The sequence below is a fragment of the Nylanderia fulva genome, unplaced genomic scaffold (genome assembly GCF_048542155.1).
Source record: "Nylanderia fulva isolate GAGA-0341 unplaced genomic scaffold, ASM4854215v1 Scaffold2, whole genome shotgun sequence".
Taxonomy (NCBI): domain Eukaryota; kingdom Metazoa; phylum Arthropoda; class Insecta; order Hymenoptera; family Formicidae; genus Nylanderia; species Nylanderia fulva.
In genome coordinates this window covers 7,143,606-7,170,642 of record NW_028190263.1, presented here as the reverse complement: position 1 = coordinate 7,170,642, position 27,037 = coordinate 7,143,606, and the positions used below count along the sequence as shown (strand labels likewise).

At 30.8% G+C, this 27,037-nt stretch overlaps 2 protein-coding genes across 2 annotated transcripts; one reads left to right on the top strand and one right to left on the bottom strand.

Moving 5' to 3' along the window:
* Positions 1–50: 50 nt before the first annotated feature.
* LOC114942970 (RPA-interacting protein alpha) lies at positions 51–1,851 on the top strand. Its single transcript, XM_029318482.2, has 3 exons — positions 51–269; positions 604–838; positions 928–1,851. The coding sequence occupies exons 1-3, from the start codon at positions 177–179 to the stop codon at positions 1,257–1,259; spliced, it is 660 nt and encodes a 219-aa protein (XP_029174315.1). The 5' UTR covers positions 51–176; the 3' UTR covers positions 1,260–1,851.
* Positions 1,680–26,810, bottom strand: Mondo (MLX interacting protein mondo). The gene is made up of 16 exons (XM_029318330.2): positions 25,793–26,810; positions 19,726–20,097; positions 9,848–9,954; positions 8,337–8,410; positions 7,735–7,860; positions 7,060–7,273; positions 6,704–6,799; positions 6,338–6,608; positions 5,669–6,239; positions 5,394–5,576; positions 4,981–5,122; positions 4,692–4,792; positions 4,143–4,606; positions 3,885–4,008; positions 3,644–3,773; positions 1,680–3,453 (listed from the first exon to the last, which is right to left on the bottom strand). The coding sequence occupies exons 2-16, from the start codon at positions 20,085–20,087 to the stop codon at positions 3,344–3,346; spliced, it is 3,075 nt and encodes a 1,024-aa protein (XP_029174163.1). The 5' UTR covers positions 20,088–20,097; positions 25,793–26,810; the 3' UTR covers positions 1,680–3,343.
* Positions 26,811–27,037: the final 227 nt, after the last annotated feature.

Genomic DNA, 27,037 nt, shown 5'->3' with positions numbered 1-27,037 from the left:
ATATAAACTTTTCTGCAGACTATCCTTCAGTAAAAAAACAGATTTCAAATTTAAGGTTGTAGACATCGCGCATGCGTGAGAAACATTGTAGTACACCAAAACGAAAGATTTGACGTTCTTCTCTCGAAGAGAAGTAAATCCGTTGCACAATTTAATTTTATTTCAGAGACAAAATTATGGCATTCAGTCCCACAACAAAAATAAAGAACAAGGATTATATAAATAAAATTAGACACGGTTCACCAAAGTTGCAGGAAGTGTTGCGAGAGGTTGGAAAATTAATGTGTTACTCTTTTTTTTGCTATTTTTAAGATTTTCGTAAAATAGTGAGCTGAAACATAGTGCAAAGATATGCATTTTTTAAAAAAATATGCATAAAATATTATTTTATATCCATGTTCTTACTATAATATTTGAAATTATGTTCAATAATATAAGTTTGGTTAAGTTTTTGTTTATTATGTGTTCTAGACCTTTCATACTAAATCTGCAAAAATATTTATTAGAATTAATTTATAAGAGAATTTTTAATTTTAATTACTGTTTTGCGTACATGTAAAGCTTTTTTTGCTATAATTACTACTCTTTTCAATCTGTTTTCAGAAATGCCGTCAGAGAATGAAAGAGAGGCGACATCAATTGTTCAACAGAAGTAGAGTTGGTTTACAATTCGATTCTATACATATGCAGAGTAAATTGACAGAAATAATACGTCAAGAATTTAAGAATCTGGCAACATCAAATGATGGTGGCACAAGTCTTACGTTCAAAGAAATTGATGAACCTTTAAGTCAGGAAGAGGCTCTTAGATTGGAAAATGAAATTGTTCACGAACAAGGTGTGATTAATATTACATTTCAGTAATTTGTTACTTGTAATAATAAAGTTGGAAGAAAGTACTTAATATTATTGTAAATAAATTTCCAGAACAATGGATACTTCAAGAATATGAAAAATTTTCACACGATGAGATTGAATCTTTGGCAATCTATGCTGATAACGAGAGCAAAGAAGTGTTCTGTCCTATATGTCAGAAAGACATGTTACAAGAAAAAAATAAAGATGTAAGTTGTGCAACTTGTGGACTAAAATTAACTGGTCACACCATGCAAGAAGTGAAAGAATTAATTGATGAGAGTGTAAAAATTCATACATTCAATTGCACCAAAGTGCCAACATTCATGATAATACCTGATAATTGTAATCTTGAGTTATACTTGGTATGTTATGGTTGTTCTACTTTAGCATTCATTTGTTAATTATTTAAAATTAATTACGAGTTTTCCAATTTTTCAAATTAAGGATAGAATTACTGGACAATTAATATTTTTATACAAAAACATTTAATATTGAATCATTGTTTAAATAAAATTGTAAATTATAATTAGATTTGCATTACTTTTAATGCTACTCATAATTTTTCTTTGGTTTTCTTCAAGGTAGTTTTAAATGTTATTCAAATTTACATTATCGCATTGTATATTTGTTTAAATTAAATTAGAGATAAAAATTGTCAAATTATATCAGGTAATATGAAGAAAACTTCAAAAATCTTTTATTGTTTAATATAGACTTATTCAGGAGTATGTTTCAAAGTGGTCATATATGTATATAAGATTGTTATTTATAATAATTAAATATGACGTATGTGTGTACAGGTATAGAAAAAAATACAATAATTCAGATTTCTTCATGTTGTTATAACATTGGAATAATAACATGTGAATCTTTATGATACATATTGTACAAAAAAACATCCCTTTTCGACGAGTTCACTTAATATTATTTATCACTTATACATGTACATACACAATGTGAGTGTGTTGTCTATGTGAGAGAGTTTCCATATATTGTATTTTGAAAAAAAAAAAAGAAAAAAATATTCTGTATAAATCTAAAATAAAATCGCAAAGTATACAATACAATAAAATGTCAGTTTAAAGAATTTTGTTTTCTTACCTCGAATTATAAATTTGACTATATACATTAACAAAAAATATTACAATATACAGAAGTCTCTTTTGTAGCTTAAACTATATTCGGCATTCAAACTTTTTGTAAGTGATTTGTACATTCATGAATTTTCATTTAATTTAATAAAGATCTCATATTACGTAACAGTGCAAACGTGTAATTTGTGAACAACCCCCTTTTTATATTGTTTACATAATCATTAATTCTATGTAAAGTTTACATAATCCTCCTAGCACAATTTTGAAGTATAATTTAACAGCGTATTTAACAAACTGATAATTTATATTAAGAAAATTATTTGCACTTTATCTTTTTTTTTATTCTTCTCAAATTTTTTTAAACTCCTGAATCGTCTTTGACTATAATCAGACATTGACATTAATTTATATAGCACCGATTCCATTATTTTTTGTTATTCAATTCTTATCGCATATTAATTTCTCCAAATTTATTTTTGAACTATTTGTTCATGGTATATATAAATTTGCAGTAATTTAATAATTACAATGTAACATTTTTCCATCGTGTAATAACAATATATATTATATCAATATAATGATATATATTATATAATATATATTTATATAATTAAAAAAAATAATTTGAAATTTTTTTTCAATTAATTCCTTTTATCACAGTGAAAATTCGAAATTTTTACATATTAATAATCTTATTTATCAATCACCATCTTTATAATCTGGACATTTCAAAAAGCAGAATGAGTTTCTTCATAATGTAAAAATTCATAGTATAAATGTTTATCATTAATTTACTATTATTGAATAATTGCATATAAACATGTAAGTAATTTTTTTCTCTTTACTGTAAGTAGATATTTTATAAAATGATATTGTTAAGATATATATGTTTATTATTAGTATTGCGTTTTTAATGCAAATTTAAATACTATTACACAAAGTAAATATGAAATGTTTCTTTTACCAAAAAATCATTATCTGTGAATGAGAATGTGCTATATATTGATGTATTATGTTGTCAGTACACATATCCAATATACTGTACCATATAATATATACATACATATAATACATGTATTTATATATATGTATATATTTTATTCAATTATATTTGTAATATAAAACTTTTTTTTATATAATATTCTGTGATAAATTTTACAATTTTCGTATATCGCAATAAAAAGAGGAATTGCACTTATTTTTATTTCTTTGTTTGCATTTCTGTTATCGTCAAATAACAAACTTCTTCATTATTTATTTTGTTTTGCATAGACTATAATTTAAGCTATACGGTAACTATCATCTCCCTTACATTCGTATATATCTAAACCTCGAACATTTTTATACAAACAGATTGCAACAAGAATTTGCGCACTTGATCACTGTGTGGATCATCGACGTTCCGACCGATTAACTGCCGCGAGTGCTTCTTCAGGTAGACGGGCCGGATCTGATAAAATATCAGTGGCAGTACACAAATTCCTTAGAGAATTCAGAACAGCTGAAAATGATAATTTAGTTAAAATAGATAAAAATATTTGTTATGCATGTGCGTATGTTTATTTATTTTGTGATATTTTATTCTTATTTTTATTCTATCTTTTTATCTGTAGAATAAAATATTTAAAAGATACACTATAGAATAGAGTATATATGTGCACTTTTTAGGCGTCCTCACTCTATATACAAACCTGGTCTGAGATCGACAAGCGAGCAATGTTGCTCTACCCACAATATTGTACTTCTATATAAATCCTCGATACTCGCAGTTGAGACTGAAGTATTGAAGGACAACATTAACGGTTCCAGCAATGCACTGAACTGATTATTTTGTTAAGGAAGCTGATCTTCTAGAGTTTTATACATATTTTGCTGCACAGCTTACTTCGAGTTTGACATTTGACATTTTGATGTCAAAGAAAAAAAGGATACAATCCAGAATTTCCAGTTTTCTCGTGTGCGCGTACGTACATATTCATCAAACATCTCTTTCATTTTGCTGGTTCTATGTCTAGAAACTGGAGCACCCGTTGCAGGAAGCATAGATTGACAATTACTACAAGAATATTATTTCGTTATGAAAGATTCAAGACTAGTTAATTTATATAAATATAATACTTGTTGTATTATTTTCAGAATAAAAAGTATTTGTTTTTTTTATTTATTGAGATTAGTATTATTTGAACATACCTAATAGACGCATTAAGGCACTCGATCTGATGTCTCAGATTATCCATTTCCTCTTTCAATTGATTTCTTTCTGCCCTGAGTTGCCGAATGTAATCCGCTCCTTTCTGCAGCATTGCGGCTTTGCTTAATTTTGCGTTGGAATTTTGACTGAGTTGCGGTATCAAACTGTGTAACATGTCGAAACCATTCTTGATGTTATATCTACGTTTCTGTTCCGCATGAATGTGTCCGACACGTCTCTGCTCCTTATATTGTCCTCTTTCTGATTCACCCTTTATATATCCACGAGTAGGCGATAAAGGACTACCTATACTCATGGGACTATGCAAAGGACTGAGGCTTAAAGCTTGGGGGCTGTGCGCATTAGAACTGCTATCTTTGGGCGAACTAGGACTATTTTGAGACTGGTGCGTTTGGTTGTTTGCGTTTAGAAGGATTTGTTGGGTTGTAGATGGTTGCATTGCCTGCAAGAAGATATAAATAATTGATCTTTAACGAATTTGAATGGGTTGTAATATATATAAATTGAGTGACATTTCTCTTTGATACCTGTTGTTGCGTTTGCGTCTGCTGCGGTATGCTAGAAGTTTGTATCGTTTGAACAGTCACTGGGGTTGTGATATGTTGCGCAGTCGTCACTTGTGTTATTTCTATCATAAAAATAACAGTGGTTGAGAACTAGTCGATGTACTCTTATCAAGTATTTATTTTACTAATATATTAAATTAATTAAATTTAGTTATTATACTGATACATAATGTCAATTGTAGTTATGAATCTGATAAAGGTGTGCATATTTTTCTTGTATGAATAGTAACAGTATGATAAAAATACGTACTATTTGTGAGCAAATGTGCAAGCAAGACATTATTATTCAGATTCAGAGCTGGATCGCTCACTGCGGATACCAATGGTGGATGTATCCTGGGGGCTGTTAAAGAGGAACTGCTTCGTGATCTATTCCTTCCTTTCATTTGTATCTAAAGAAATACAACAAGCTTTTTAATAATTGAATATTTTTCAATTAATTTTGTATAAATAATACAATTAAACAAGTTCAAAAGTTGTAGATTAATTTTTAAATTAATCGCAAGAGCTAATTAGAATTCCAAGTATTTAGAAAATATAAGTGCTATTTGTAAAGAGCTAAAGATATACACTCTTTAACATGATTTTTTTGTCTAGTTGTACCGTTTCAAAAATATTTTACTTGTCAAAACGTAGATTACTATATATACGCATGATATGGACCTTAGGTCGTAAAAATATATCTTCTTTTTCCGCGTTGGACGTTGTCGGTTGAGGTAGCAGTTTAGTTGGGTGCAAAGCGGGCGCTGTAAGATCCAAACCGGCAGATCTACATTGCAGCAATATCTGCGATTGTGACGGTTGCTCTGTCGAAGAAACCGATACCACTTGTTGCGTGGGATGTGTCTGAAAAATAAACACAATATGTCTTTTTAGCTCTTTACGTCTCGACCGTAAATTCGACCGAGATAATTCGGCAAGCATAATTGTCGCTTTACCTTGAAGCTATTATTAGTGTTAAATTTACACTGTTGAGCATTGAGATTTTGTACAAGGTTCGGAAATTTGTAACACTGCTGCTGCGGCTGAACGATTTTGTAAGGCTTGCTGGAGGACATCGGAGAGGTGGTTGGTAACGGCCTTATTGCTGGATGCTGAGTCTGCAACGGCGTGTTGCCAGCTTGCGCGGCGAAGTTTTGCTGCACCGTCACTAGATTTTGCACGGCCGCGGCAGCGATCGAGGATATCTGATTGGCATTAACTGTCGCCGATTGATCATTTAGCGCCGCAGTGATCTGCACCGTTTGCGGCTGGTTCGGCATCGGTGCTAATTGTACCGTCTGAATCTCCATCGCGTAAGATTGCGGCTGCTGCTGGAATCCCGGATTTTGTTGCTGCTGCGACGCGCTCGTCGCTTGATACGTATTCTGCTGTTGTTGTTGGGATTGCTGCATCATACGGCTACCTCTCGACGTCGTCCTACTACTTCTAGTCTTTTCTCGTCCAGATTGGCTCGTCGTGGCAGACTCGAAGTTCGGCTGAATAGCACTGTAATCTTCATTCATAGCTCTAAATGAAAAAAGCATGATATATCAATGAATGATCGTTAGACTTTATTATTTATTGTATAGATGAATTATTATTTATTGTAATCATTTTGTACTTACATGTTATTTCTATATACATTTGCTGATTCAGGTTGGGGCTGAGTATATATTTTGGCGGTATACTGGAGATTCTGCATACTAGCCTCTTGCTCTTCCTGTGGTAGCTGTTGCGAAGTCTGTTCGTTCTTTATCGTCGTTGGATCCTCGCCTATTTCGTTCATCTGATTAATTGGTGTCATCAGGTCCAGATCAGAATAATTAGTGTTTAAACTGCTTTGTCGAAACATATCGTCCTCCTCAGGTACGGGAGGCAATTTTGAGTTTAGAAATTCTTGAATCAAGATAAAAAAAAGTATACGACATGTAAGAAACGTTCTTCGAATTGTTTGAGAAATCTTAAACTCAATGTACATCATAATTATATACCTTGCAACGGTTCCAAAGTGTCCATAAAATCGTCCAGAGTTGGTTGTAAAGGACATAGACTAGGTTGCATGAAGTCTGCTATACTGGCACCACGTGCTATCGAATCATATTATAAATTCATGTTATATAATACTCGTATAGAATGTCGTGCAGAATCAAAAAAATCTTCTACAGAAATAAATGTTTTTTTTTTAATTAAAAATAATTATTAATCAATTACTAAATCTTTTATCGATATTACTAATCAATATTAATTGAATATTATATAAAAATGTTATTTTTTAATAACACAGGATTCTCCGAAGATTTACATACAAAAAATTTGCAAAATTTGATTTAGAAAAATTAAAAATTACCTATTTCTCTAGGATCGGGGAAATATATTGGTTGGTTCGAGCTGATGGTCGAGAAGAGGGTGTCAGTCATCAATTCCATGTAATCCTCATCAACCATCATACTCTCGCCACTTGGAGTACCACTGGTACCACCAAATACATTCCCTATACCCGTTCCAAAATTACCGGTGGTTCCGCCTCCATTGCTCCAATCTAGCATGTCCATTGACTCCATCTAAAACCATGTTACGTATTATGTATTTATATATTTGTAATAAAACGTGCTCTCTAAATTTTTTTGGAGTGGGATCTCATTCCAAAAAAGTGGAGTAAATATCACTATTTTGGAATGAGATTCTACTGATTTGGAGTGAGATTCCACTCCAAGAAATTTAGAGTGGGGTAGCAAGCATATTTTTATTTCAAGCGTATTATTCTCTTGTGCGTATTTATAAAATATATCGAAAACAATTTAAAAAATCTATCTAAATATTTATTTAAAAAAATTCGGATTAAAATTTCGAAGAATTTTAAAAGCGAATTATTCTCAAATCTTAGATTTCTCATTTTAGGTATAATTTATTTGCATACTAATTATTATTCCATGTTCTTCCCTCCAAAGCAATGGAAATATTGAATCTTTTTAAATACCTCTTCCGTATATATAATTATTAAATATAATATAATATTACGTACCATCTCTGAACCATCCTTGTTCGTCCAGCCAAGGATCTTGTTTCGATAAAACATGCGCCATTTCTTGTATTCAGCTGTAACGGCTGCAAGCTTTCGTTTCCAGTATTTCCCCTCTAAGACTACCGCCTGATAAAAGAGATACGTCGTTGATTCACGCTCACACTAAGCGTAGTTCGTATTATCAGACATAAAAAAAATCACGTTTACAACTTGACGGGCTTATTCGGAATTTTCTAACTTCTTCGAGTGCGCGATGATGCGCTAAATGTGTCTTGCTAGCGACATTTCGAGGGAATTATAACTGCTTCAACGCAATTATCTAATCAAACGAAGCCGCCGCCAATTGCGATAAAGACACTTTCCAATTGCGTAATTCAGTAAGATCGAATAATATAAATCGCTGCTATTTAATGATCATCATTAATATTGATGCGCACAATGCTTGATCCGCTACCGACATTAAGATTGAATAATTATTGTAGAACATTACAATTTTTTTCGTGATTATCGTAAATTGTAAATTTTGTATAATAAATTAATCGCGCGTTTTATAAAAATGCAATATATTGTCGAAATTTTGACATTAGATATAAGGAACATACCTCGGGTTTATTATGAGTATCAACGTCAAGTGGGGACGCAAACTGACACACCAACGTGTTTTGTTTCAATATAACTGAAAGAGAAAAAAAATTTTTATTATGTGTACCTTCACAAACCATCAAATATAGCAAATACATATATATTAAATTATTACATATATTAATATATATGTATATAAAGAGATCCTTTTTTGTCTGCTCTACTTTGTTAAAGCTATCTAAAAAAAATATCCTTTATAAGAATTGCAAATTTTAATTTAAATGGAATAAAAAATCCAATTTCGCGATTTTTCAAACACGATATATTAAAATAATTTTGTTTTAACTCGAGTAGAAAAATTGCAACTTCATATATTTTCGTAAATCGTTTTTAAGTTCATTTCAATTTGTTATGCTTAACATTACGATTATAACTACGATACTACGATTATTAACGTGTCGATGATAAGCAGACTTAAAAAAAATGAGATCACAATATGATTGAATATACATTTACTACTGTCGATTCATGTAATAAATACCTAGTGTATCTATATATCTATATTCAAGGAAAGCTATTAAATAATTAGAACAAACACGTAAATAAAATGTATATAATTCGACCATATTTTTTAATCAAATTTTTTCAATATAATTTTAATAGTTTCAGTAGCTTTAGTGTGATTTTTATAAATAGTCTTTCTAAATCCAAAAGTACTCGTGTTGATTGCTCCTTTTTCCCGATTTTATGGATTATTTTCTTATCTTCCTACCTCGTTCAAGTTATCTTTCATGTTCGTTGAATTGATTAGTTGATTAAGAAACGTGTATACACATAAAACGAGCCTCCTCGGCTTGCAATGATTAGTTGGACGTAAGCCAGGTGAGCAGAATGAGTACTATTGGTGCGAATGTAGCACGCAGAGATGGAACTCTTTAAATAGATGGATAATTATTTATCTGTTCGTTTGAAGAATAGCAAGACAATTCTATCAATTCGAGTAAGCAGCACTTTGCGTATCACGATAATTGAACTGTCAATGAATCGAAGCAGAATGAAATTCAGGTATATTTTGACCAAAAAAAAGATAGGCTTCGTGATATAAATTTCAAAATTTATAAGTCCCTTTAAATATGAAAAATCAGTGAGACATATTTATAATCCGTCAGTCCATTTTAAATATGAATTTGTATTTCAAATAAATCTCGCGAATTATATGTATTTATTTCGCCCTTGTATAAAATGCTCTTCAATGAATGGTATAATATAAATATATAAAAGCACTTTCAGGATTCAAATTGATTCGATTTGATTTAGCATTTTAAGAATATGTACATACATAATGAAGATTATAATTAAACTTGTGGATGTGTTGAAGATAATGAAGCAAACCTCCAAAGATTATTATTACGGTTTTATCAATAAAGAAAAAATAAATTTCTTCGATAAATAACAATTTTAGATTAGAAGATATTATAATTTCGCTTATCGTTTCATTATAACAAAAGTACTAAATGTTCTTTTTTCTTACATTGCATGTGCCAGCATCTCCAAATCACATTATTTAATCTGATCTTGTCCTTCCATCTCAATCTGATTCCTTTAAAGCGATTCCACTTGGGCGATGTCAGCTTCTGTCTGGAACAAATTCAAATGCCCATACGTCATATCCACTGTGAGAACTATAGATTTTGTATAATTAATTTAAGCTAATTTTCCATATTTTATTTCTATGTATAAAATACTTTAAGATTCGAATAAACATCGTAGATGTGTTTTCAGCCAATTAAACATTTTGGATTTCTTCTTAACAAAACTGATCATATATCTTATCGTTTTTACAACTTACTTTAGCTTTCAATATAATAAATATCGTAATACAACTAAAATCTTTAAAATAAAATGTAGTTATAATAAAATTCACTTGAAGTAAATAATAAGATTTGCTGATAGTTTGGACAAATTTTTTTTCTGGGGAAATAGATTGCGAAACGAAATTGAAAAATACATTTACAAAGTTTGTTATTGTATAAAGCGTTCAGAAAAAAAATATTGCATATTTCATAAATTTTATAGTAACAATTTTTAAGTACTACAACGATTTCCTTTGACGACGCAGATGCATCGCAATGATTTTAAACAGACGCGCAATAATTTTGTCTTATTAGTAGACGAGAGTGTTTGTGATTTCGACAAATTTATCTGCGAATGCTCTATCGCAAGAAAAGACCATTTGCTTTGTGCGAGACGCAGTTAGAGCGTCTAGTGAATTTCCACGCGAGAGTTCAACAAACTACGCGTTTGCATATTTTTTCCTGGCATTTTATATTAACATAATTAAAAATATACTTTTAAATATTTTATGACAATGAAATATTTTAATGTATATATTTCTCGTTATAAAACACAAGATATTATTATGTATTCTAATATATATTCCTCCGATACACAATTTATTTTATCAAATTATTGTAAATTTATTCGCGTTTGTAATTTATAAAATTTTGAATATTTTACATATAGATAAGACATCAATTTATAATACAGAGAGTAAACAATGTCACAATAAAATAGAGATATTTAAATATCTTTTCTATTAATAAATAAATTTTTTGCATGCGATGAATATCAAAATATATTAATACATTAACCATTTCCGCAGAAAAACGAGTTTATTTTTAATTTCTGAATGTATGTAATTCTGAGACGGACTTTTTGTTATCGCTTCGTTCGTCGATATATCGCCGACGAAGAGTCAACAGTAAGAAAATATCTGTAGTCGGAAGATTTCCACATTTACTCGTATCTCATGACAGACATGGCGAGGGTTCTTCTCCTTGGCATTAGACCCTGCTCGGATTCTTCTTTCCGATGCCATTTTCATTTTTCTAATTGGGTGTGCGTGATTAGATAAGTCGTAACGGATCGAGAAGCATGACTGAGGAAAGAAATCGCTTTGACAAATCGAGTTATCGTTTCCGTTCAGAATTTTTTCATAATATCTGATTGATTTGTGTCAGCAGAATTAAAAAATAAAAAAAGTCGAACGATAACATATATCTGTTGTATTATATATATTATAATAATTATATATAGTATATAATTAATTTTAGTCACGCGTACGTAAAATGTTCTGCAAAAACAAAGTTTTAAATTATGTATTATTATTGCAATATTCTTTTTTTCATATATTTAAAGCAATAAAAAAGTAAAATGGATGTTTATTATTTAAATTACGATTGTATAAAATTATTTGTATTTAATTTTACGATTGTGATATATTAAGAATCACATATATTACTCGTATAAATAAAAATAATTAAAGAGTCTTTTCATTATTGAAGAAGATAATAAAATTATTCCTGCACTAAACGCTTTCGATACGTATGAAAAAAATACATATATATAAATATTATAAATAATGCATGAACTTTTAACTTTTTTGCTTATTGCTTATAGTACTGTTAGCTGTTACATCATTAATGATAGTAAAGTTGTCGAATTGACTTATTTGTAATGCTGTTTTAAAAATATACAAAGTTCAAGGTGAGAGCATGCTCTTCGTATTAATTTGAAAATTTCAGAAATAATTTAAGTAAAAAGTAAGGGAAAAATAAAGAAAAGAGAAAATTACTGGAAAACTACTGTTTCAATTAAGCAGGGTAAAATAAATATCTTTTCATTTGGAAAAATTTTTGTTAATAATAACTCTAAAATTGTTCATTTAATTAATATGTCATTTAAATCATATAAGTTGTAGAAATCGTAATAAATACAGATTTTTCTTATTTTTCACGAGTTTTAAGTTACGCAGTTTATTACTTTTTATTGAGTTAAATTTAATTAAATAGCATATTTAGCGAAAAAAACTTTTCTCATAATGATGTCTAATAAATTCTGTTTGCCTGAAAATAAACCAAGTTATCGGTGTGCCCTCTTCATTTTCAGTTTAAATAGAAGCTTTAATGAAACATAGTGCTCTCATTATCAGATAACGATTTATTTGTTTATTGCACGATATGCGGTTCGAATTACCATTGCCATCGTATAGCGCAATCGCGAATATTATATTGCATTGTTGAACAACTTAATGTCATGACAAAATTGATACCACGTCGTAATGGTCAAATCATTAAAAAAAAGAGAGAAATATGAAATACAAATAGCGTATAAAACGAACAAAAGAAATTCCAGTCGCTCGTTTCGATAAGCGCCACAAATCCTTCGATACCGTTCTTATTTTAAGCGCTTTGCAACTTTAATTATCTGAATTATAAGAAGAGAGCAAAGATCACACCGTGGAAACTAAATTTGTCGTATGTTCTCAACGTCCTCTGCCTCTGTGTCGAATCTCTCGTTGTACAGGATATTTTATAAATGCAGTTTGGGATATAATTTAAGATAAATCTAAAGAGTAAATTAATTTTTCACAGACAGATTTAAAATTTTAATTATTAAATTTTTTTAGAATGTCTCGTAAAAATACGTAATATTAAGCCTCTATACGGAGAGAATTTTCTCTTAGAATTTAATCGCAATATGGAAGAATGTAAGTGTTTCTCTGATTAATACACTGAAAAAAATTTGTTAACTCGACTAAACCTTTCAATTAAATTATTATTTTGTTAATTGAACATATATTAGTATTTAAGTCAAATATACACATTTTGTTAGATTCCATTTTATATTTAATTTAACTATTTTTGTATAACAAAATAATATTTAGTTGAAAGATTTAGTCGAGTTAACAAATTTTTTTCAGAGTGTACTTACCACAATAAAAAATATTAATATGTACATACATAGTAAAATTAATCAAACATATTTTATATCTTATTGTGGTAGATATTTAATTAGAGAAACTCTTATATAAAATTCTTCCAATATCATATTGTCCCACGATTAATTACCATGATCGATTTTCAGGCTAAATTCTAAAAGAAAATTCTCTTTCTGCGTGTATAAATCGATATTCCAAATGAAAAAAATGTAAATTAGAATTCGATACATCAAAAATGTCTTTCGAGTCGAATAAAAATGTTCATTAAAAGAGGTGATGGAAACGCGAGGGATATTCCGGACAATATACATCGTGAAAATTGCGGGCATTTTCCTCAAATAGCTATCGAATGATAAGTGGCTTCCGTGCAATGTTATCGAGCACTGTAAATATACGGGGTCGAATAGCCGGGGAACGGAAATAGATTCCGGCCAACCGATTGGATCGGTGGGCGAGCCTCTCTGGCTCGTGCGTGCGGATTTCTCGACCTCGCACGCGTCTTGCTTGTTGCTCGTCGCGCGTCGTACGGAGGTGTTACGTTGTCGACGCAACGTACGTACTACGAATGTACGCCTCGCGATGACGCAGTGGCCTTGTGTCGATAAAAGACACGTTATGCGCGACATATCGAGGAGAGGAGGGTCTCTTCACGGTAATCTAGCGCGTTTCGCATTTTCGCGAAAGCGATGCACTCGGCCCGACTCCGACACCAGCTGTTTCTTTTTCTTTCTCTCGGAGTCGATATTCATCGGTCTATTCTGGACAAAAATTCTGTCTTTATAAACTATGTAGTGCACTGCAGAAAAAATTTAAATTAAAAAAGATAAAAAAAATAAAAAAAAATAAATAAAAAAAGCGAAGAGCGAAAAAAAAAGAGTTAAAAAAGAGCTTGGAATCGATATTCATGGGTCTATTCTGTAAAAAATGTATCTATAAACAATGTGAAAATTTAAATTAAAAAAAATTTTTTTAAATAAATAAAAAGAGCGAAGAGCGAAAAAGAGTTAAAAAGCTACAGAGTTTATAGAACTTTCTTTCTCTTGAAATCGATATTCATGGATTTATTCTGTAAAAAATGTATCTATAAACGATGTAAAAATTTAAATTAAAAAAAATTTTTTAAATAAATAAAAAGAGCGAAGAGCGAAAAAAAGAGTTAAAAAGCTGCAGAGTTTATAGAACTTTCTTTCTCTTGGAATCGATATTCATGGGTCTATTCTGTAAAAAATGTATCTATAAACGATGTAGCGCACTGCAGAAAAATTAATTTAAATTTGAAAAAAAATAAATAAATAAAGAGCAAAAAGTGAAAAAGAGCTAAAAAGCTGTAGAGCTTATAGAGCGACTTAATCTCAAGTATACGTTGATGTTACCCTTCAGAAAATCCCTAGTTACGAAGCATTTCTGACCGAATCAACTTTTAATTTTCAAAGTACTGTCATTATTTTTAATAAAAACTTGACGAACTGTAATCGCAAAGATGGACTTGAGGCATCTCAATATGCTGATGTAAGACGTAAGTGATAGCATGCAAAGAAAGCAAACTTTCTCATGATACGCAGATAGCGCTTACGTAAGGAAAAATTGAGAATACGTTCACTATAATATGATATAAAACTTAAGTGATTATAGAGCACATTTTTATATTAAAAAAAATTAGATAACTGTTACAACGTAGTTTCATTAGTTCGTCGATGTATTCAGTAATAAAGTTGTCTATGTTACCTACTATGGAATTAATGATTTACCATACAATTTTACAATGAGCAATGTTTTATTAAAAATTATTTCTTCTTTTGCTTAAGGCTTCGAATAAAGAATATTTACGTTCTATACAACATCGTAAATTGAAGTTTATGATTTACGTCAGCAATCCAAGATCTAATAAAAGTGGCAAGTTCGTCTCAATTCTGTCAAGTATTACAAGCATAAAAATTCTTCATCTATAAAATATATCTTTTTCATCTCATTTATTGCACTTCAAAAGTTGCATCGTAAATCTGCAGCCGGATGCAGAGGGAAGTGCATCGGATAGATTTTACCTTTCGTGTAGCAATTCAGTGAAGGTCTTCATTGAACACGTCTATGTTCTTATTCCGCGTCATCATCACGGAATAAATCTCACGATTAATTCAATGATATAACGCGCATTTAACACGTATTATGCAGCATAAGCTGTAGAAACAATCAGTAGACGCGGGTGTCGTCGATTTCGCAAATATCGGATTAATTTACGACGTAAATGCCGCATAATTTTTTTTCAAATGCAATACCGCGATATAGTGATCGAAATCGATTACCTCATTTTATTCTGTCATCCACTGTATGTCGCGTTGATTATTATAGTGGTTTGAAAATAATTTATTTTTATAAAGATTCAAGATTATATAAAAATAAAAATAAATAAATTATTAATAAATATACATTTTTTCTTGTAAAAAGATTCAAGAATATATAAATATTTTCTGTAACATCACATATTTAAATAATAATTTATATTGTACTTAATTTGCCAGAGTTGGTTGATTAAATTACTACCATTTTTTAATTTTCATCTGGTGACTTCAGAGTTTTTTACATCTTTTATATTGTACGAGTTGAATAATTATTTTAATGTAATTTTAATACACATCTATATTTTATTCTGATATATTTAAATTTGGATAGTTTAATATAAATCAATTTTTTATATAATCAGAGATTTAAAATTTTGGTTGCAAAGCAGACACGTTGCTAAATAATAATTAATAATTTTTACGTTGATAGAGATTTAATAGCCTGTTTTATAATTCGTATAGAAATAAATAAATATGAATTTGTAAATAAATGTGACAAAATAGATTGTATTTGTTAAGATACGTGTTCTGCTGCTATTAGATTGCTGACGTGAAGTATAAACTTCACTTTCCGATTATTACATCGCGAATGTGTTTTTCTTAGTATTCTTGCATGATTAATCAGTTAGGATATAAGGATATTTATATTATTAAGAAAATTACGCAAATAATATACGAAGATATAATGTAGTCCTCTATTCTTAAATATTTCTAAAATATTCTGCAAAAATTTGAGTTTTAATTGAGTATATTATAGTATATCATAATTGAGTATTTATTATAATCCATTTTAATTCGTCATATGATTTTTTAATACATGTGTGATAGATGAAATGAAAAAATATTCCGAGTAATAATTATTGTAATAAAGAATTTAATTTACGTACCCACTCAATTTTGTATGGCAGGTTGTTTGCGAGAAAACATTCGAAAACCACTGGATAGTATTATAAGATGATGTCATTGTAAGATGAAAAAAGAAAAAAATGATCAGCGTATTCGACAACTTTTGGAATTATTTGTACAACTTCATATAAAACTTTATCGTAAATTCCGTGTTCAGAGTAATCTTATACTATTCCATTCTAATAACAGCATACGTTTCAACCGATTGACATTACAGTGTAAACTGATTTTCTATCACTTCATTTATTCTTTTTGCGCGATATAACGCCCAACCTAGTCTCGATTAAATAAAAAACTCGTTATTCAAATCTATAAATGTATAGGAGAGAATCTATACTAGAAAACTTATACGCTTGAATAAAGCTATATATTTAATTTTTAAGAGAATTTCTTCGTTCGAGAGCTCGAATTATTTTATTTTTAAAATTATTTATGACTGTAGAAAATTCATTAAACGAATCAAATCAATCAACATTTTTTCTCGCACTTCTTAAATTTACAACATTAAACATCTTGCGAACTACGTCAAATCTTGTGCGTAGCCTTATGGTAAATTTAAATTTTTACTAATGATAAATTTGCTTGAAGTAAAACGAAATTCGTAATAAAATTAATTCGTTACGTAAGCGTCAAACAAAAAATCTCGTCTCATAAACAGCACGAGCTGTTGAAAATCATGTTGTCACTCGTTATTTTAGAATAGTAAAAATAGTTTATCGTAACGCGCTTATTGATCCGATTTACGATATTATTATTATGACCGTTTACATTGCGACATGGCGTCATTATCAAGAAGAAGACAATTTCTTTAGGATCTTATCACTGATAACGCGACAAGTCTAAACGAAATCGATTGACATGACGTGTTTTCTAGAGTCGTTAAAGATATAATTAATTTTGTCAGCTTCGTGTTTGTCAAAGTATTTCTAAAACGAAGTGTTGTGCAGTGCGATGTCGGTGTTACACTGTAAAAAAATATGTAATATATTACATAAAAATATGTAAAATTACATAAATAATTTAAGTGTAAAATTACACGAGAAATAATAAAAATATATGTATATATTTTCATTATTAGCATGCAATTTTACACTTATTATCTGTATAATTTTACATATTTTTTAAGTAATTTTACATCTTTTTTTTTACAATGAGGATTTACTGAAAAATTATATTGTGTCAGGGTATCAATATATCCTAGGCTAAATCATTAATGTTATTTTTAAATTATGTGCCCATTCCCTTATCAATAATTATGTGCCCATTCCCTTATCAATAATGATTGCAACTTTATATAATATCAAATTATTTTGGATCTTACACGTGATAAACGAAATAATATGTATTATACAGAAAAAATTACTTATTTTTTATATATTATTTTAATAGAATAATATATATATTAAATTTTTTTTAAATTAAAGAAATTGATTTGCTATAATTTTAATTTAATCGTAAAATAATTAACTTGATCATTTTCTTAAATTATTATTAAAAATTTGAAAGTCTTTACATGCGATTATATAATAGACACCGTTAATCTTATATATATCTATAGCAACCTTTATAACACGTCAGAATGAGCCGATCAACTGTAACGTCATTACACGTATAATACGTCAGCACATAAGATAATTATGTATCTGACTGACGTATATTATTCTTTTCTGCTGTGCGAATTTTTTCTATTATAAAATCCTATTATTATATAAAACTGCACTTCTCAATGTGTGTTTTATTCACACATATATATGTCTATTTATTTCATGTATGATTTTATAAAAGTGTTATTTATAAATAAAAAATTACAGTTTATGGCCAACTCTTCGAGTATAAATTGGATGATATATTCATTAGGGAACTAAAATAAAGGACCAATATTGCATCTCTTAAAATTGGTTATTTAGTGTATATCACCCAATTTATGCTCGAAGAGTTGGCCATAAACTGTAGCTTTTTATTTGGTGAATATAGGAGCATTGTCAATTTGATATATTTTTGTTGTTATTTATAAATTCAATTTTCACTGAATTTTTAATCGATTTGTTTTCTTTTAAATTTATCATTTTAATAAAATGGAATATATATAGGGTTTGAAACCTCAGAGTCAATTTTAATCGAATTGTTTACGGTAACGGGAAACACGTTTGCGGCGTGGCATCATCGCGGGAAAAAACGGAAATTGTCGGCAGAAGCCGTCCGCGCGCGACTTTAGCGAGGCCGCGCTTAATTGCAGTGTTGTTTGGTTCTACGGCCTCTCTTTCATTAATTCAATTGTCTTTTATCAGCGGGAATGCTACTAGTCAGCCTAGACCGGCAGAGCATTTGTCCGGTTGCCGAGTGCGAGCAAAACACGGAGAGCAACTCTTTATTCCTTTAAACAATATTTTTCTTCGGGATGATAAAGTCATCTTACAGATGCAAGATCTGTTCGTTTCAATTATATCTTCTTGTATTATGTAAAAAAGAATAAGAAAAGATCAAAGAAATTTGTATTCAAGAAAGAGAAAAAAGTTTACAAAGAAAGGAATAGATCTATTGTTATGCATATTTTATTTCATCCATCTCTCTTTCGAGATAAAGTCGATTATCGGTTGTGTTTCTGAAGAGAAGAGCATCTTTTTGGGGGGGTCTTTTGGACTATAGTATAAGAATTGAATGCCCTATTCTTAAAAAGGGGAAAAATATCTTATTTTTTATTTTAAGAAAAATAAAAAAAGATTCAACAACCTCGGCTCTTTTATTTTATTATTTGAAAGGTAAACGTTGCTGATTAAGAAATACTCTAATTTTATATTGGACTCGTAATGACTTAATATAAAAGATAAAATAAATATGTAAATTGTAAGAAAGAAAAAAATGTAAAGCATTTATAAACAATACAATCATATATAAATATTTATTATATAATATCATAGATAATTCTTAATTTAAAGTTGTATATATGCGATGCAAATAATTTACTCACATCTGTAAAATGAGTAGGTAATGTGTTTCAAAGATGTGTTTTCAAGAAAGCTTTATTAATTATTCTGACATTACCTATGTACACTAAAAAAAAATTTATTAACTTGACTAAACCTTTCAACTAAATTACATTTTGTTAATTCAACATACATTAGTATTTAAATCAAATATACGTTTTGTTAGATTTAATCTGTTACATTTAATTTAAATATTTTTATAAGTTTAATTAACAAAATAATATTTAGTTGAAAGATTTAGTCAACAAATTTTTTGTGTGTATGTAACAGTTAAAAAGGCTTAAAAAAGAAGCTCTTCGATGATAAAATCAATTCAATATAAATCGGTTCAATATAGATTTGATCTCACATTATGTCATTCGATGACTGTTAAAAAATCGGCGAAAAAAAAAGAGGAACTCACCTGTAGGCGAGAGACATGCACTGGAAAAGCTTGTTCAAGGATGTCTCGATGCTCAGCTGCTGGGACGAGCTTCTGCTGTACAACAGCATGCTGCTCGCGAATCTGTCGTGAAAAAATCCGGGAGACGCGGTGATCGAGAAGCTGGCGGTCTGCGTCTCCTCTTGATCCGGGACCGGCACGGCGAGATCGTCCTCGTCGTCCTGCGCCTCGGCCTCGAAGTCCGACACCATGAAGTGACCCGAGTGTATCGTCTCGCGCGAGTCCCGTCCGCCGTTCTTTTCCCGTTTGTTATCATTGCCGGTGCAATGAAAGCCGCCCTGACTCGTCATCGACGGCTTCCGATATATCAATTCCGCCTGCATCTTCGATGCTCTGCGAAGAACGATTGGTCCTTTCGAATCTCGAGACTCTGTAGCGCGTCTTTCTCGATCCTTTCAAGAATGAAACGAAGCTTCGAAGGGATTCGAAGAGCGGAAGCTCTTTATCGTGTTATCTTGAGATAATATATAGTATTGATATGCAAATAAGCTATTGTATAAAACCAAATTTCTTTAAAGAAATATCTTTCCTTCTTAAGTCACTGTGCATGTTTAATTCATGATGGGATGAACAAATAATATATTCGAGCATAACAATAAGATAAATATTAATTTAAACATTTCTATGGTTAGAAAGTTAAACATTTTTTATCTTACTCGAGTAAAACATTTTATAATTTGCCGATTTTCTTTTCAACAATTACGACAGCAGATTCATGCACAGAGAGCATTTTCTCTTAGAATTTACTCCGAAAATCATGATAATCATGGAACAATATGATATTGGAAGAATTTTATTAAAGTTCTCTGATTAATATTTACACCACAATAAAAAATATTAATATCCACAATAAGATGTAAAATATGTTCGATTAATTTTACTATGTATATATTAATATTTTTTGTTGTGATAAATATTAATCAGAAAAACTTTAAGAAAATTCTTCCAATACCATACATTGTCTCACGATTACCATGATTTTCCAACTAAATTTTAGAGAAAATTCCGTGTGGATTTTAATCGAAAGATTTGACTACATCTGATTTACGTTTTCTTTTGTGATTTGTAAAATAATATCGTCGGAGTAAAATATGGTAGAATTAGACGACCCCGTTTCAAGAAATCAGCGCATACGACGGCGTACCGTACGATGAAAGAAAAGCTCGTCAGACACAACAAGCCCCAGTTATCGAGCCTACGATAAACTCACATTAGTTCATAACACACCCCTTTTATCAAAGTATATCATATTTGAGTGCCACGAAAGGGAAAGAAAGAGAGAGCGAAGGAGAAGAGAGAGACAATATGTGTATGTGTATGCTTAAGTGTAAGCTATAAAAATTTAGTGCCGCTTAAACACGTTATGTAAATCAATATTGTGGATAAATCGATCTTGTGGTATACGAGCTTATACATATGTTTTTCGAAGCTAAGCTGTATACGATACGTAAATATATGCACGGTTCGACGCTAACTTCGACGATAACATTACTCAGCAAAGTTTGAATCCTCTTAAACGCATCAAGTAGATTATACGGTAGATTATAAATACATGATAAGTGACGCATAAATATATATATATACATATATATATATATATAAGATAAAAATTGCGAGCATTTTAATTTTCGGCGATATAATATATTAAAACATCTGCCAATTAGCTGCATTCTTTGGCTGCACGAAGTATATTGAAGCAACGATTAACGATATAATCTCCTGTCGATGCACAATTAATTTCGCGATAGCACGTGCGGAAAATAATCGGATTCCCGCCTCTCGGTTGAATGACCGAAAATATGTCACCGAAAATTTATAACCGGTTTTGCAGATGCAAAAATTCTCATCGTAATCATTCGCTATTCATCTAGTTCGACGGAATTCTCAGTGACTTTTCTCTCAATTATGCTACTGTACATATGTGCCGGCTAAAATTAAACGCAGCCAAGACAATTTAACTTGATGATATATCCATGTACTGAACGCAATCAAATGATAATTCGGTCCATCTTGCATAATAAATGTTTCTTTTGTTCTATCTGCTAAAACATCTATATTTCTTATTTAAAGAAAATAAAAATCGTTTTATTTTAGAATAGTTCCTTCCGAGATTAAACTTTTCTTAAAAAGTATTCGCGACAGTCTGACAAGAAAACGACAAGAATATCTTTTCTGTTAATTTTGCATTTTTATATATTTCAAACAAGTCGGTTTTAATTCTGTTTGCTGAACTATGATTATTTAATAAACGCCAATGTGAGATTAGAAAATTTGTTATAAATTCACGCGATGATTGAACAAGACAAATATTTCTATGTCTGAAAATACACATTCTAGTTTTCTAGATGATTCAATATTTTTTTAGAAGCAAATAAATATAATTAAATCATTTTTATTATTAAATTACCGTACAATTAATTCATCACGCGATTGGTTGTCAAATATAAAGAGCAATAAATTTTAAAATGTAGTGATAACAATATTATTACGTTATTGTGATCATTATTTCGATCTTAATATTCTTATTGTTTGTGACATTATTAATGCAATATTAATATGGTTATAAATTTGCATTTTAGTTTCACAATCAGCTTTATTTAATCGATTATTAGTAAAATATTGCCACCGGCTCATTATCAATTTATTTTGATATTGATACCATTTATAGTTAAATTTTTTAGAAGTATATTATTAATTGCATCTATCTTGATACGGTTTCCGATCGTATAAGAATCTGTAGGAAGTTCCAGATTTAAGTTCCAATCATATTTAATTTAAACGTAGTAAAGCTATAAATAGAAGGAACAGCAATTAAAGAAGCAATCGCGTAACTTTAAGACAATACTTCGCTTCACGTGGCGACGAAACCACAAATTCTAATGCGGAAGTAATTCGATCCAACTAATGCAAATCTATTAACACGAATGGAGAAGGTTTTACGTTGAATCAACCGATATATTTGTGAATCGAGGCACACTCATTATAACCGGTTATTCCTGTTATCATTCCCGTTTTTTGTTATCATTCAGATAATTTTGTTAGGTCTCAGATGGTGCTTCAGTAGCATCTGACGTAACTCATCTCCGGCTAAGATCCCCTCGACTACGATCGTTTAATTTGCAAGCCTTTAAATTCCCATAAGTCCTTGACTGTGCCTAATTCTAAGACCACATGCTTCTTTCAGCAATCCTTATTTTTTAATGAGCTAATGAATTTATGACGTTACGCGTCGAGGATGCCTCACTTTCATGCATGGGCATGAAAAACCTGCAAACCTTTTATTTTTCACCGGGATCGTAATTATCTCGCAATTATTATTTGAACTAGACATTACAAAAAATTTTGTAAAAGTTTAATCGTCAATTAAAATCGAAAATTATATCTTACGTTTTTTTAATCGTAACTTTTACAATTAATTCAGCGACAATTTTTTTCTAAGCAAAAATGTCAAAGAAAATGATTACTTATCGCACCAATGTTGTATTTTTACAATTAAGATCCAAATCAAAATTAAAATTTCAAATTTAATACATGTACAATTATTTGCTTTTTTGATATAAAATTATTTAATCTCCTTCACCAAAAAAAATAGCCAGTTTTTGAATTCTATTCTGTAACACACATGCCGGTACTTCTCGCTATCTATGAAATGTTAATACCCTTTGACCTCACGAACTGATCGTATCACAGGGCGAAGTCAAATGTCTTATCCGTTCACTTATTAACGCTGCACGCGTTCCGCTTAGTTTTTGAATTTTCTAAATATAAATGAATATTTATGCAGCATGTGATGCATATAATCAATCTTCTCACGCTTAAAAATGTTTTGTTTAGAAACAACAGAAAATAATTAAAAATTTTTCAAAATAATACTAAATAAAAGTTATTTACAATAAAATACAAAACAAACAATATCAATGCGAGACAATGAAATTTAAATTTGATCAATTCAATATTAAATTTATAAGACAAGTGTTCGATTTTATATAGAAAAAATTTACAATTTGCTATTTCTGATTTTAAATAATGGAAAATCTCACCATTACATGGTTTTAATTTAAAAACACTGCGTATTCTTATAATTTTATTATAAAACACTATAGTAATTCAATTTAAATAATCATTCATGTGTATATATTATCTACATATTTATATTTTAATACTGATTTATAAATGCTCAATGAAGTGTAAAATTTGATTGATTAACGTAATATTTTTATTCGCATACTCGTAGATTAATATATTTTTACCGAGATAATAAAATAAAAATAAATACATTAAATAGATAATTATAATTCTGTGCAATTGGTGCTAACATTAATCTCCTTTTCGTGGGCAATTGACACTTTTTTATCGACATTTTTTAAGGAGTTTCGATATGCAAAGATAGTCTTAACTCACATAATATCTTCAGTTGTTCAACTTGATATTAACTTGCGAATCACACCATATGAGCGTGTAATTTTTTTTGTAGAAAAATAATCCTTTACTGTTGGATTTATTTCATAAAATTATTTTAAATTATTTTAAATTAAATCTCTAATAAAAAATAATTGATTTTAGTAATTGTACTGTTATATTATTATACATCACAATATAATTATAATTAACAATTATGTAATTATGAAATCAAAATACTGTATAAATTGTAACGAGAAAGAAAATAGATGACTTAAAATTAAGTTATATTAAAATTAACATAATACTCAGCTCACATATTATGTACGAAACTTTTGATATTTGTTATTATTAATTGTAAAGCAGGTCTCGCAATTTAATTCTGTTTGTAATTGTATTTTTCGTATTTTTTGAATATTAAAAAAAATAAAATTGTGTGTGTGTGTGTGTGTGCATTTTAACGCAATAGATATGTTTCGAACTATTCGTTTGAATTCGCTTAAAATATTAAATGCATTAAATATATAAATCCTTAATATTTTTCTATGTAATATTTCTTTCATATTTTTTGAACGATATAAACAATAATATAGAAAAGATATCGTACGATTTCGGGCCATAAAAATCGCTTTCGTTTCTACTTTGTTTTGATTCGCACGAAACGTTAAACACCGTTACGTCCCCGACATAATATATTTATACCGAACAGAGAAGAGTTCCAAGTATTCCTTTAATAGCAAACAGGGATTAAGAATTTCTATTTTTCATTGAGTTCTAAGCATCATATCGAGATCGTACGATACACGAGATTGACAACAATCGAACACGCATGTTTACAGTGCTTTCTTGTAGAGTGTCGAAAAGCAGAGGGAATTTGGCAACAATATACGTATGTCACCTATCAATACGCAACACTACGGATCTATATTTCGATTTGATGATAGAAATCTACGCGTTATATCGGTCCTTCCTTTCCGAACTGTATATGTATTCAAGATAAAATACAGAAGCGAGAGAAAAGAAAGGGAAATAAAAACGAACAGAGAATGTGATTGAAACGAGTGTTGTGAGGTGTACGCGTGAGTTTCCTCTCATTTTTTCGTGTTATCGTCTTCCCTTCTCCCCACTTTCCTTCCGTCTTTATTTACGCTTTTTCTCCGTTCAAGGGGCAAACTGTTCAAAGCTCATTAGGAATCTCGGGTGCGTTGCGTCGTGGTTTTCCTTATCACTCCGCTGCTCCGCGCCTCGATTTTTATCGCGAGCCTCTGTCTCGCGTCTCATGGAAATCGCCCGCACGTTTCTCCATCGTCACCAGCGCGTTTTTCTGTTTTATCTCTTCTCTCTCCCTTCCACCCCTAAAGATAAATGCGCTCACGAGTCGTTATTGTTCCCATTTCGCATCCATGGTTATTCATTTCCTTGAAACGATCGAGGAAAAAAAAATACGTCGCGCACCAGATGTTGGTACTTTATGCTCCCGATCATATTCGTCGCGCAAACAATTTTCGCGTACAAATGAACGAAGGAAAGCACGCGCGCGCGCGCGCATTATGTTATACATAGCACATATACACACACAAGGAAACAGAGTCAAGACGACACAAGACGAGCCTCCGAGAGTCGCACTCACCTTCTGGGTCTATTTCACAATTCCTGTTACCACTCTCTTCGTCGTTCTATCCTCGTCGATGTGGTCCTCCGCGAGACCCGTAATATCTTCCTTCCGTAACCTCACTCTTGTCAAAGCTCGATCCGCACGTTTTGCCGTCAGGCTGGGCCGCGAGGCACCGCGCCCGGACGCGGCCCTAACGCGTTACTGCACGACACACTCTCGCTCATGACGGCACTGCGACGCCATTTGCGCACGAGCCCGCATTGTCCGCGATAGACGACTGGCGCTGGCGCGCGCGACGTCGACTGCGCGGACAGCTGACGCGAACGCGGCCGACCAATGGCGGCGCGCGTCTCTTCCCCCACTTTTCGCGCCGCCCGATCAAGCCTTTACTCGCGCTCACCGTCGCGATATATCGTCGTGCATTATTTTAAAAAAAGCGCGCAACTTCGAAACGATAATAACGGAGTTACGGAGACTAAATAAGATGCGAATTAATATTGTGCGATGTGGTACATCGTCGCATTTGATCGACGCGATTAATATTGTTGGAATAATTCTCAGTAACTCGAGTCAAACAGATGATTTTGACACCTTGCACTGACATGTATAATTATTGCGACCGCAGCGATTAATCGATGTTCTCACATCACGAACGATTGCACGTAACACACGCGGAGACTATTAAATATCTAAATTTCCTATTTTCACGTTAAGACCAATCTAATTCCAAGAGATACTCACGGGATACTATAGGCGAATTAAATATGGCCGTCGTGACGTTATATTTAAGGCTGTGTTCGCTCGACGCTGCAACTGTTGAGAGCGATCTCATTGACTAATCGGAGCAAAGATTTCTTTATCCTCATTGGTCAATAAAAAGCTTCCAGCATTTGCAGCACTAAGACAAACGTAATCTTAACACATTAATTTGTTCGTGTTTGCGGACAGATTTGACACGCGCGTTTCATCTCTGAATATTCGCGCATTGTGATTGTTAATTATTTGAAAAATATAATATTTACAGAATAAAATTATTATAAAAACTGCTGTTTTATCATTATTATTGATAACATTATTATCGTTTCTTGTATGACCAATAAAAACAAGAGTAATGATCGGACTAGAGATAAAATATGCGCATTAAACGTGCCTCATTATATAGGCAAATATATGCATACGATATAGAAATACATTATAAATATATAATAAATGCGTGATGTTACGTACCAAATAGAAAAACACATGATTAACATATGTCTC